This window comes from Gallinula chloropus, assembly GCF_964237585.1.
Source record: "Gallinula chloropus genome assembly, chromosome: 2".
NCBI classification, from domain to species: Eukaryota; Metazoa; Chordata; class Aves; order Gruiformes; family Rallidae; genus Gallinula; species Gallinula chloropus.
The window spans coordinates 112,898,075-112,912,095 of record NC_140086.1 but is presented as its reverse complement, the minus strand read 5'-3'; the positions used below and the strand labels follow the sequence as shown (position 1 = coordinate 112,912,095).

Below are 14,021 nucleotides of genomic sequence, written 5' to 3'. Positions count from 1 at the left end.
GTAAATATCATAAAGATGCTGTAAAGTTAGAAAATATTTTGATTTTGGTGGATTTTTTTTTTTGCTAATGGAGATTTTGCATTATTCTTTTGTGATCATGCCATGATGCTTGAATTGATTTTATGTTGCTGTCCATGCCATTGGTAGATACCTTATAAAGGCAGATAAGCTTTCTTTGGGTGAAGCTGAGAACCATTGATTCTAACACAAGGGAAAGTACAAAAGATTTTGTAGTTAAAAGCAACCACCTGTCGTGTTCTCTCAGGACAAGTATTCTTTCCTGTGTCTCTCTGAATGCTTTGTTGGACAGTTGGATGTTGGAGGGCTGCCTTCCATGTCCTAAAGTCTTTTGGCTTCAGAGGACCCAGGGTACTTCAAGCGATTCATATGGCTAAATCCCAGGAGAAATTCAGCTCTCACCAGCTGCTGACCAGCACTGCCTGAAATCTCTACCTTGGGAAATACAATCCTTCATTTCCCTTTCTGATCACTCATTGGTTTTCTTTGGCAATTGGGAAATGTTTCTCTTCCATTTACAGCAGGAATGTGTAAATAAGAGAGGAGAAATATATATGTATGAGGTAACTTAAAAATAGAAAAAACTGTATAGATCTGTATTCAGCTAAAAATACCGTCAAATACCCTATACCTTAATAGGCTACAGAGTTTCATCTGTAGAAATGTCAAGAAAATGGATAACACTGGCTTCCTAAAAATTTCACCTCCTTGCATTTTTAAAAACATTTTTAAACTTTCTGTCTCCTATTCTACTAGTCAATTCATCTTATTCTTCTTGTGATATAATTTTGTTCTCATTCTATGCTTCTCTCTCTCTTTTTGTCCCTTAATTTCATCTCTTTTTCTGAGCTGCTGGGTTTTTTTGCTGTTTTTTTTTTGTTGGGTTTTTTTGGGGGTTTTGTGGGATTTCTGTGGTTTTTGGGGGTTTTTTTTGGGTTTTTTTTAAACTGGTTTGGGTTGGAAGCAACCTCAAAGATCATCTAGTTCCAGCTCCCCCACCATGGGCGCAAACACCCACCACTAGATCAGGTTGCCCAAAGCCCCATCCAACCTGGCTTTAAACACTTTCAGGGATGGGGTTTCCACAGCCTCTCTGGAAAACCTGTACCAGGGCCTCACGACTCTCATAGTAAAAAATTTCTCCTTAACATCTAATCTAAACCTACCCTTTTTCAGCTTGAAGCCATTGCCCCTTGTCCTATCGCTATACTCCCTGATGATCAGTCCCTCTCCCACTTTCATATAGAACCCCTTTAAGTATTGGTAGGCCGTAATTAGGTCTCCCTGGAGCCTTCCCTTCTCCAGGCTGAACAAGCCCAACTCTCTTAGCCTGTCTTCATAGGAGAGGTGCTTTAGCCTCCTGATCAATCTTCATGGCCCTCCTCTGTACTCATTCCAACAGCTCTCCATCTTGCCTGTACTAGGGACCCCAGAGCTGCATGTAGTACTCTGGGTAGGGTCTTCCAAGAGCAGAGTAGAGGGATGGAATCACCTCCTTCAACCTTCTGGCCACACTATTCTTGATGCAGCCCAGACACGGTTGGCCTTCTGAGCTGTTGGTGCACATTGCCAGCTCATGTCAAGCTTGCCATCGATCAGCATTCCCAAGTCATCCTCCTCAGGGCTGCTCTCAATCCATTCTCCACCCAGCCTGTTGTGCTTGTGATTGCACTGACCCACATGCAGGGCCTTGCACTTGGCCTTGTTGAGCTTCATGCAGTTCGCATGGGCCCATCTCTCCAGCCTCTCAAGGTCCTTCTGGATGACATCCCTTCCATCCAGCACGTCGACCTCACTACCCTCAGCTTGCTGAGGGTATACTGTATGCCACTGTCCCTGTCACCAACAAACATCTTGAACAGGGCCAGTCCCAGAAGAACAACCTCTCTCTCCTGTCGTCCTTATTAATGTCTTTTTATCACTCAAACTTCTACTGGCTGCCCTCTTGCCCACTCATGGTAATTTTCTTTCCCTTTTGCTTTCTTTTTCTTGAGGTTTTTGTCTGGGTTTTTTCTGCTATTCCAAAAAGTTGTTGTTATTGAGTGCTACACATCATGGTGGCTTTCTGCTTTGCTTCATGATAGTGGGCAGTGTTGATCAACGGAAGAGGGGAAGAGAAGAGGCTCTGTGCCATTTAGTAGTCGTGTGCTGTGAGCTGGTTTTGGGTTTTGCCTGTATAAAATCTAGTGTAGTAGAAGCTGCATTTCCGTGGTTGACCTTTCCAGTTGTGTAACTCTCCAAGGACTGAAGAAAGGAAAAGCTGCTAGAAGTACATTCCAAATGTCAAAGGCAGCCAAGCAGACCAAGAGTTGAGGTAGGGCTGGAGGAAGATGGAATATGAGCCCGCAATGTGCCCAGGCGTCCAAGAAGGCCAACAGTACCCTGGCCTGTATCTGAAACTGTGTGGCCTGCAGGACTAGGGAAGTGATGGTGCCTCTGTGCTCTGCATTGGTGAGGACACACCTTGAGTACTGGGTTCAGTTTTGTGCCCCTCACTACAAGACAGACTCTGAGGTTCTGAAGTGTGTCTAAAGAAGGGCAACAAAGCTGGTGAACAGTCTAGAGACCAAGTCTTCCAAGGAGCAGCTGAGGGAACTGGGATTGTTTAGTTTGGAGAAAAGGAAGCTGAGGGGAGACGTCCTTGCTGTCTACAACTCCCTGAAAGGAGGTGGTAGCCGGGTGGGTATCAGTCTCTTTTCCCAAGTAACGAGCAATAGCTCAAGAGGAAATGGCCTCAAGTTGAACCAGGAGAATTTAGATTGAGTATTGGAAAATATTTTTTCATTGAAAGGGTTGTCAGTCATTGGAACAGGCTGCATGAAAAGTGGTTGAGTCACCATCCCTGCAGATATTTAAAAGATGTGTAGATGTGGCACTTGAGGACAGGACTTAGTTGTGGACTTGGCAGTGTGTTATGTTAATGGTTGGACTTGATGATCTTAAGGACCTTTTCCAACCTAAATGGTGGTATGATTCTATGGTGCCAAGAGTGCTCCTGTAATGTCCACGGTTTCTGCCTTTAAATATTTGTTTTTCCCAAGCAGAATTTAACCACCATACCTGCTGATTGTGAAATGCCTGGTGGATCTGCAACTCGCTGTTAATATGTGAGGGGGAGGAGGAGGAAGATAATAGGGTGCAGCCGCTTCATGAGCATTAATGATAGACCTCCATTTGAATGAAGGCTGTGTGGGCTTTGTGACTTCCTCACTACTTTCCTTGGTAAAGTAACTGTTGTGATAGAAACGTGAATCGAGCCAGCAGTGTACTCTGTAGGTATTACAGAAGCATTTTCAGTCTAGAGCTGTGTTATGTTTCTTTCCCTGTTACTGTTTTCACCAGTTCATGAAGTAAACATGTCCATTCCCTGCTTATTTCTCCCCCATAGCCAGAGTGATAAAGGAAGTAGCATTAAAATCATGCCCTTATCAGCTGTATTTATAGCATTTTACTTTGGAACAGGATATGAGTCGCGAAGTTGTGAAAAGAGTATTACAAATATAATAATGAATGTTGTAAATCTGTTGCCAAGATTAGGAATGATTTCTCTTTGGGTATTTATAAGAACCTCTCTCTCTCTTTTTTTTTTTTCCTCTCCTCCTTTCTTCTTTTCTTTCCCTTGTTACAAATGCTGTTTCTTTCAGAAGATCTGTATCTGTCAAATTTGCCTGCGGATATTTAGATGTAGCGAAGGGCCTTCCGTCTTCCTTTCTTGCAGGAATGCAGCATGTCAGCTCTGCTTTATTTTTGCAGAGCAAATGCTAAAAGATGATGCTTGCAGAGAGTGTGTCTGAGGATCATTTGAAGGCTGCTTTACATATTGATTACTCAAATTGCCATTTAATTTGCTGTATAGCAATACACAGCGCCTTAACTATTTCTCTGGCATTCTTATTGATTGCTGTAATTCTGCCTTACATTATATGCATATATGGTGTCACCATTAAATATTTATGTGCTCATGAAATGTTAATATGTCAGGTTAATGTGAAACTCAACAAAATGCATTTGCCAAAAGCGAGCAGGAATGCTGATCTGAGTGCTTCCCTTACCCTCCCCCCTTACCCTTTCATTTTGCCTCTCCATTGATTTTATTACCAGCATTTCTCTGCTGTATCTAAATCTGTGTCAAAGCAGCCCCCTGCTCCCATATGCAGATTTTATGTTTTATTATGTGAGAGATAAAACACAGTAATAATAAAACAAGAGAAGTGATCTCAGGGAGGTGTTGAGACGCAGCTTTACATCCTGCTCGTGCTATTCTATCATCGTTCCTGCATTTGGGTATGGAAATGTAGCTCTGTCCTCCATGAAAGAGACTGAAGCAGGATGACTCATCCAGAACACAAAGTCATATTCACATGTTCCTTGAACAGTGGCTGCAGCAACATAAAACAAAAATTGCAGGGGTGTTTCTTTGATTTGGTGCAGCTGTTATCCAGGGATGACATGGAACAATTAGATGTAATTTAAACCAAAACTTTTAGGAGAAGTAACTCTTCTTGGCAGGCTGATGAATGTGATTCTGACACTGTCCTGTTGGAGAGTCCCAGTAGAAATTCATGGGAGTCAAATATTTTTCATATTCCTAATGAATTTTTAAACTTTTGTGGGAAGTCTAGTGGATTAAAACCGAACCAAAACAAAAAAGACCACCCCAAAAAACCCTGGAAAACAACTGAAAATTATCATCTATTCTCATAACACAGAGAGCAACCATCCTCTTACATCCCTGGGCAATGGGTTGGGAGCAGACTATCAGCAAGAGGCTGCCCTTTGTATATGGTAGGACTTAAACAGATGCTTGGTGAAAAGTCTTGGGCCTGCTACATAAAGCACGTAACTTTGCTACTTGCCTCTGGGTTTTTACTCTCTTCCCACTTTTACCTTTAGCTGTTTCACAGGGAATGCTGCTGCACGTAAGAGAGAATGAAACAGTCACAACTAAGATTGGAGAAGGGAGGGAAAGATTTTGTTGGCATCCAGCATTGTATCGGTTGTCTGCCCCAACCGTGTTGTTTTGAGTAAAGGTCCAGCCTTGAAGCTTTTCATAAAGCTTTCATTTGTGCCAAAATGGAATGATTTAAAATAAAAACAAACCCAAGCAAATAACAGAGCAACAACAAAAAAAAAGCCAAAGAAATAAAAAACTGTGATGAAGATGGGAGCTAAGGAGACAGGAGGAATGCAAAAGCAGAGAGCAATGTCTAAACACCTATTTGGGAAGAATATTTAGAGAGCCTCTGAGGTTCTCTGGTGCTTGGCAAAATCTCTTACCTTTGAAATTAATTTTCTTCCTTTGCCCCTCATCCCCAGGCTATGCAGCAGCTGTTTAGGGTGTATTTTGTTTCTTTTTTTTAAGGCTGGTGCCATAGTTTGTTACTGCAAATACAATTTTTCCTGCAAATCTGTTTTGACCAGAGTTTTTTTGTTTGTTTTTTCAGCCCCTATTTTGCTTTCTTTGCAGGCTTACAGCTTCAGTGAAATCACTAGTATTTTTATTACTGATTTTTTTAATCTTTAGTGAAATAATGTATGTGATATAGCAGAGTTTCATGTGCATAAAAAGTCTAAGGAGTTCTTCCATTTATTTGGCTGTGTTACTCAATAGAGACCATAAAGGCTCCTCGAGTCATTTTTGTAGCATTCATAGGCTTGATGGAAGAGAGATCCCTGAAGAGTTTTGCGCGCAAGCACAAATTCTTCCATACTAGAGGAAATGCTCCCATTTTGTTGCTTTGAGGACTTCAGTTTGATTTTTGGCACTTGGACCTTCTTTTGAGCCCAAATTGAAAATACAGTTTTGGTCCCACAGTTTTTTATTCTTTTTTTTTTTTCTTTTAATAGTTCTTTCTAGGTGTGTTCATGTCTATCAATCATTCTATCTAATTTCCTTTAACTGAAAAATTGAATTGAAACTCTTTCTTTCTCTTTGACCTCTACTGCTATTTTTTTTCCAGCCAGGGGTGGTGCAGAGCAACTGTGTATAGGAATGGCAAAGCTTCCCACTTGGTCATGGAGCAGGACTGCTGCATTTAGCTGGAGACATTTAGCTGGAGGGAGAGCTAAGGTTTACGAAAACAGACCTTCCACATACAGCGGGCTGAATTTAGGAGACTGTATCTTGGAAACGTTGGATGTGAAAGACAGTACTTGAACTCCTTGGTTCTCCAAACTGATTAATTTCCATTTTGATTCCTCCTCTAGATTGTCCTGGAGAACAGCAGTCGAGAAGACAAGCATGAGTGCCCGTTTGGCCGGAGCAGCATTGAGCTGACAAAGATGCTGTGCGAAATACTGAAAGTAGGAGAGCTACGTAAGTTGACCTGTTCATTTGACATTTAAGAACCGTGGAGTGAGTTCTGTGATTCCTAAAACCTATTTCAACTCAAGAATTTTCTTCCAAGAATTGTTTCTCTCTACGGTTACATGTTGTGACTAAGCCTCTTTTTCTGTCTCCCTTATTAATTTGCGGGCATAGCAGGGATGAGAGGGAAATGGGCATCTGGTCTTTGAATCCCTTTTATATGAAACAGGGTGGCTGCATCATTTCTAGAGGGGTCAATTAATTTCTGTCGGGTGATTTGCTGTAGCAGGATTCATGGTCTTACCATTCCATGTGCAGGCTTGTCCCCAGGTTGGTTTATATGAGTATCATATTTGCTCTTTGTGGGATTGCTCATCTAAACTGACACATCCCGTTTTCTCTTAGATATCTAAAGCTCTATCTAAATACCAGATGATGTATGTATCATTTTCTCTAACAGTGTGATATGGAATATTGTATTTTAATACAGAGTAAACAAGCTGTCTTTGGCTTCAATTGCAGTCCTTTGACAAATTGTTAGATGGTATCAAACAGAAGAGCATGTCTGTATCTTCATTAGTCTGGAGTGTTGGTGTTTAACTCTATCAATGTATATAAACTTCAGTTACCCATCAATAATGTTTTGGATCCAGCTGCAGTCTGTTTTGGCAAGCACTGCCATGAGTTTCATTTTCTTCTTGCGCAAGCAGGGGGCACAACTGAGATGCTTTGTTTCCTTCAGAGACATTTTCTTCCTTTTCAATTTTTTCCCCTAATAGAGGACCCAATAGACTTTTACACCCAAGTCTAAGAAATGTAATGAGAGAAGAGCAACACAAAAGGCAGCAATAAAGCCTGTAGGTATCATTCATTCTTGTTCCTAGCAGCCCCGCAACAGCTATCAACAGCTCTGTTTTAAAAGTATTATTTGGCTGTTAATGCATCTAAAGGTATTAATGTGGTGTCTTGAGGGAATTACTGACCTAAGGAAAGCTCTGTATGTCTGTGCAGTGGGCCAGGATAAAACCTGGGCATTGCTTGCAGCTCCCAAATTGACGCTGAATCTGACAGACCTAGACAAGTGGTGATATGCTTACTTTTGAATGCCAGAGTTATTAAGGAGCACATTCACTATGTCTCTAAATAAACAGTTTAGCAACTATTTGAGATGTATGATAATGTGTTGTGTAAGGTTCAGGCTGTAGCAGATACGTCTCCCTTAAAATAACCTTACCGCTACAGTCGAGGTATCTAATGCCAAATCATGCATGATAGGTCTGTCTGAATTCTTCTGCTGGAAAATGTAGTAGGGACATATCAACTGCAGGCCTGTTGGAATGAAGTGTTCAAGATCAATTTTGGTTCTACAAATGCACAGAAAAACATGTGAAAGCCAAACTGTGGCTTCATACAGGGCATACATGGTGTCCCACTCCATGGGACTTGCCCTGCACTTGTCTGCTGAGAAAGGTGATCTAGAGGTTAGACTCTAGTCACATGTCTCAGACTTTTTCCTTTCTGTGGCATAAGAAGTCCTTTGATAAATAAATAGGATGTTTTTTTCCTGCAGATGTGTTTGTTGTCGAGGGGCTGTTACTATGTAGATGATGTGCCATGTATGATATTGCTTGTTTCAGTTGCTTCTAACTTCTTGGTTTATCTTTTTCATTATCTGATCTTTTAAAGTGGGGACTGTCAATAAAATAAGAGAATTTGGGGTGGAGTCTCAGTTATCACCTGAAGAAAAAAATGAAAATAAAGCTCTTTTTGATGTCTTAGCTTTAGAAGACAATTGCTATGCTTTTGAGGGTTGTTTTGGGGTTCAGTGTGTGGGATTTGGGTTTTTTTTTGTTTTGTTAGAGTAGCCCTAACAAAAGATTTGAAAATGTGGGGTTAGAAAGAGCACTGAAAAACTCCCTGAGGATAGCTCTGGCTAGGGGACGTTACCTTTTCATGTTCTGAAGCCACTGGCTTTGGTGTTTGTTACTAAAGCTGCACTAACTAGGCGCTAGGTGTGCTGGTTGGCAGCAGGCTCCCGTGCCGTTCTTTCATAGACGTGTGACGTTGTGTGGAGAATATCTGATGCTGAGGAGAAGTGCACTGGTGCTTCTGTTGACAGAAACCAGATGTAGCATGACTGACTTCTGTAAAGTCATGCTCATCTACGCCCACAGAGCATCTGTCTCTGGATGCGGCAATAAGATTGTGTCGTAGCCTTATATTCACAGGGGACAAAGCTAAGGTTAGCTCTAACTCATCTTGACGAGTCACCTGTTCACTGGTATGTTTTCTTAATGGTTCTGTTTATGTGGAACTCTAATTGTCATTTTAAAAGGCTGTAATAAAATGCACCTTTAAAATAAGGTGCAGAAAGCAGATTTCTTGAAAACAAATGTCACAGATGCACATCTTTAATGACCTGTGATCAGCCATATATTTAGTTGAAAAGTGCAAACTAGAACTGTCATCTTAGGAAAATGTGCATACAGGTTTATTCTTCACTTGGAAATAAACACTGTAATGCTGAACAGGATTGGACATCTTAAAAAACAGCAGTTAGAGTTGAGGGCAAATGTGTCGCTGGTAGTTTTTATGTGCTAGGTTTCAAAATATGTATTTAGGCTGCCAGTGTTTCTTTAGAAATTCAAAACTAGTCGTTATTGTATTGGAAAATAGAACTTTTTTCCCTAACAATTTCTGAATTGTATAATTTTAAAGCCACAATAAATTACCTTTTGCTCATGAAATATTCAGCAGTAGAAACTTTCTTAAAGTGTGGAGTAGATAAAAGCTGCTAGACTGTCCATTATTTATGAAGAGCACTTTAATGCTGATTATATTCCCCTTGCTCTACCGTATTAAATACCTTCAGGCAACAAGAAGACATCTTACCATTTCTTTTTTAGTCCTTTCAAGCACACACACACATACACACACGCCCCAGCAAGGACTCAACAAGAAAGTGTTAAAGTCATGCCACCTCTCCTGCTTGTGTAATGTCCCCAAACCCTGGACTTTTTAATTCTTTAAATTTGGTTTCAAAATGCTCATGACTTGGAAATTCATCTCTTCAGCAAAGCCTTTAAGTTTATGTTTAAATCTTGTGTAAGTAAAAGAAAGCTCAAGTGCAAGCTGCTTTACAGAGGTGGACAAGTAGAGAAGCTCAAACTTAAGAGAAAGGTTGGTGTAGTGTTGAAGTAACGCAGAATTTAGAATGAAGCATGTCTGCAAGCTTTCTTCAATGAAATCTCTGAATCAGGAAAGAGTGGAACATTTACCTATAAATCTTTAAATCTTCTGCTACTGGGGCTGTTAAAAAGGCATTGATGAGAATGGCTCTGCTGAGTACTTGCCAAGGCACTCCTCTTGGCAAACTATGGTAATTCTGATTTCTCCAGTAATAGATTTTTTTGTATATCTTGATTAACAAGATGATTTGCTTCTCAGTCTTCTCTGTCTTGGAGCTGACATCAGCCAGGAACACGTACCCCAGTGAGCAATCCTCCTCCCCATGTAGGGGAGGGCGCTTTGACACTCCACATTCCTGGTAAACTGGCAAGTTTACAGAGGAGAAAAGACCAGGCCATTCCTTTTCCTCCTTAGTAAGCTAAGGTAACCTCTTACTTCCAGTTTCAGTACATGATGTGTCTGCTCAGGGGAGAAGGGAGTATTCACGTAACAGACTTCTGGCTTTGCTGGGAGGCAGTAATGTTGCAGATAAATATAAAATTTAAAAACAAGATCCAAAAAGACCTTCCAGAACTGGAGTTAGTAAATTTGATGTGAAATTTGGATTTCATGAAAACCTGCTATTTGTCATAAGTGAGAATTTGAGCTCAGCATTTTGCATAAGTAGCCCTAATCCTCTCTGTGCCTACTATGCCTGGTTTTCTGTACCTCTGCTCAGCATGTGACGCTGTTCCTACCATCAAAACTCCTTCAGAGTTTTCAGTCCTGGTGGAAAGTGGTGCTTGACTGTGTTACCTGATTTATGCAGAACTGGTACAGCTTCACAAGCTCGTTTCCTTATTTCCATATAGGTTCAGTTGAAGTTTTTCAGTGTTGAAGCTGGTGAGGGGGGCTTGTAGCTGATAGCGCTGAGGGAAGACAATAGAGCAGTAGTCTAAAAATGTTCATGAACCAGTATTGTTGCATGCCTGAAGTTACTCTACACTTAAGGCATGTCAGACTTCAACTGTTTATCAGCAGAACACAGATGTTCAGCTGCTGATGTCCCTGGTTGATTGTTTTGATGGGTGGTGCTAAGGGCCTTTTGCAAAAATCTGCACTCAAGCTTTATGACAGTCCACAGGGGTATCCGCCACATGTCAGGTATATGTGTTGTCCTAAAGCTTCTATCGGATAAACAACTTCTTCACTACATTTTCCTGCTGTTCTGTCATGGGGAATTTAATTGTCCAGAGGTTTTGTTAGACTTGACTAATTTATAGGATTTTTTTTTTCCCCAAAAGAGAAGATATAAATGCAAATGTATTCAAATGCCTTTAGTGCTGTTTGTGCATGTTCTTGCTATCGATTTCTCATTGTAATTATTGCCCAGGTTGCAGAATAGAAGTGGTCTAGAAAAATCCTATGTTATTGTCCCTCTGTCAAGTAGAATGTGCTGGGCATTAGAAGGTACACAGTGATATTCATGGTTGTGCCCGCTGACTTGAAGGTAATCAAATCTCACGCTCCAAGGAGTAAGCTGATTGCTGCAAGGGTCAGGAAGCGCTTTTTCCTCTTTGCACATTTTTTCCTCTGTATTGCACAATCCATAGTGCTCACTGTAGTTTGTTCTTGCTGGTCTTTCCCTGAAAGCATATTGGTCACTGCAGGATCAGCATTCCTCACCTGAGGGCTCGCCTGGTCTGAATTTCCTTTTGGTACAGCAAATCCAATATTTTTATAACTGAATGTCATATTTTAACGTTTTTTCCCCCTTGCTTGAAAGCTAATTGCCTCCTCTTCCTCCTCCTTCTCTTAAATAGAACAAAGCCCCAGGAACAGGAAATAAAATTAGATAAGGGAAATTTTACTGTTCTCACATTTCTTCTGCAGCTTCATTTTTTGAAAACTAATGTATTTTATGAGTCAGGAAATGTTTGATAGGAAGGAAAAGAACTTCTGGCCAAGAAGTTACTCAGTGCAAGGTAGTAATTCTCTGGTTCTTCCCAAACTTTCATCCTATCTTTAAATATAATGAAATAATTAAAAGGAAATTCTAACCTCCTTTGTCTTAGTTGCTTACTGCACTCATACTTACATGCTTGCCTTTTTATCCTCTTGCCCAAACCATCATCACATCAGATAACTCCCAGTCAGCTAAAGATCTTGATCAAAGGCTAGAAGACAAGCAACATTTGAAAAGAATTGCAGTAGCAGTGAAGGGGAAAAATGCCCATATTGATCTTGAGTTTTAAGGGTTCCTTTGGAAACATTACTAGTAACCTAGCCATTGCTGACTATACGGACGTTAAATATGTTTGTCCTTCTTGATGCAAAGCTAATAACTTGCTGAGTAGTCTGAACTGTAGTTTTCTTTTGTACAATAGCAGAATCTTGTTTTATCAAACAGTCCTTTCTCCCTGTCTGCTGGCACAGGAGAGACAGGAGGAGATTTTCTAGGGAGATACTAATTTCTTTGCAGTTAACCCCTTCTTGCTCTAAAAAGTCTCAAGCTCTTCATGCCTATGGTAACCTGAGAGGTCTTTATAAAATACCTCTGTAATCTATGAGGTTAAGAGCAATTGAGCTGCAGACACCTTTTAAGCAAGATAATTGCATTTTCACCACTGACTGTGAAACAGATTTTGGAATATAATTTTCTACACACACATGGTCTCATTGGCTTTAAAGTTGGTGTAGTGTTGGCTTCTGGGTCAGTTGGCTGGACACCCTGGTCTGTCTAGTATCCTCTTGTGGTTTGTCCTATTGTCTACAGCCATATGTCTGCTCTTTGATCTCTTTGGAGCAGGGATCACAGCTTGTTTTATATCTCCAGGGTCCTTAACCTTACAGTGTCCTGGGTACGGGCTTCTTTAGCTTCTTTAAAATGATATTTACTCAATTTTCAATATCATTAATAATAATAAATGCATGGGATGGTGGGGGACACACACTAGAAAACCCCAAAGGCAAGAAAGAGATATATAAGTAATGGATTTTTCTTATTTTTTAATTCATAGAAATTGATTATTTTATCCAGAAGACAGCAAAGAGGTAACTTGATTAAGCGTGAAGGGCTCTTTCGTCTGGTAATGAAAGAGCTAACAAGAATCAAGACCTAGAAGTTAAAGCCTGATAGATTCAAACTTGGGAGCAGGGCATAGGCATTAGCTGTGAGGGTGCTGAACTAGCAGAACAGAAAGCTGAAGAATGATGAGAGAGGAAAAAAGTATAATAAATCTTGATGTTGATTTCCTGTGATTACTGAACACTATAGCCTTGGCAGATTTGATGGTGTGGTAGAGTGACAGCTGTAACTTGTTCTAATGTGGTTACTGTAACATAAATCTAGGATTTTTTTAGGTTTTTTTTTTTTTTTATAAGCACTACAAAAGTCTGGGCAGCTGTGACAGCAAACAAGAAATATTTAAATATTTTGAATTATTCCATAGGAATAAATTTCCTATGGTGATATTTTAATCTATGGTAAAAATGTGGATAAAATAAAATCTTCAAAATATCTCCCATTTTGCTAGCTGTTCATTCTGTGTGTTCCACAGCACTTCATGGTTTCCCAAGAAGATAGAAGTGAACACTGAAAAATGCTACAACAAACTTTCCTGTCAAACATTGGAACAGGCTGCCCAGGGAAGTGGTTGAATCACTGTACCTGGAGGTCCTTAAAAGATGCATAGGCGGGGCACTTAGGGACATGGGTTAAGAGATGGACTTGGCAGTGCTGGCTTTGCAGTTGAAGTTGGTGATCTTAGCAGTCTTTTTCAACCCAAATGATTCTGTGATTCTTGTGGTGTCTGCCTTGAAAAAGGAAGCAATACACACAATCTTAAAACAAAAGTCCAGGCATTTAAAGTTCACTTGCAAACCTTCATAAGGGAGGAGCTTCTGACAGCTGAGATGTAGCAAAACATTTGTTGCTTATCTGGAGCAACTTGTGTCATTGTCACTGCTCAGGGGCAGTTTAATGCTGAGCAGATTGAAATTAAAAGAAAAATAATCTTGGAATCCATTCTGGACCTTCTTCACTTCTGTGTGAATTTTTTATAAACACAGATTTATTTAAAGTAGCTAAAGCCACTTCAGTTTTGTGGCAAGCTGTGCTTCAAGTCTGAAGCAAGCTCTCATGGTTTCATGGCTCTGCTGTGCAGCAGACTGTAAAGTTTGCAGCTGCTCCTTTTAAGAGGCATGTAGCCGCTTAATGAATTGTACAAAGAATTAAACAGTGTATAAAAGTCCAATGTTTTAATGAGAACTTTCACTGTATTTTAATGTTGCTTCCTAAAGCTAAAGGATTTTCAGCGTGGAGGGAAGACTTGTTGCAGGTGAAGAGGTGCACTTGAGGTTTTGATATCTGGAAAAAGCAGAATGATTTAGGGGTTTGAAGACAATTGTATTAGCAGGATGTCTGCAGACATGAAAATGACATTAACTACTAATTCCTGTATTTCCCAAAACAAAGTTGTACTTGGAAAGGCTAGAAAATGCACGGTATTCTGGGAAAAATGCAAGG

At 40.3% G+C, this 14,021-nt stretch overlaps 1 protein-coding gene across 2 annotated transcripts in view; it reads left to right on the top strand.

The window, feature by feature from the left end:
• ELMO1 (engulfment and cell motility 1) overlaps nt 1–14,021 on the top strand; it is a gene marked incomplete at its 5' end in the record, with an annotated part of 264,986 nt that overhangs the window by 104,190 nt on the left and 146,775 nt on the right. For both annotated transcript variants that reach the window (XM_084280366.1, XM_084280367.1), the window contains one exon: nt 6,226–6,334. In XM_084280366.1, the coding sequence (XP_084136492.1) occupies nt 6,226–6,334 (109 nt within the window). The remainder of the gene's footprint in view (nt 1–6,225; nt 6,335–14,021) is intronic.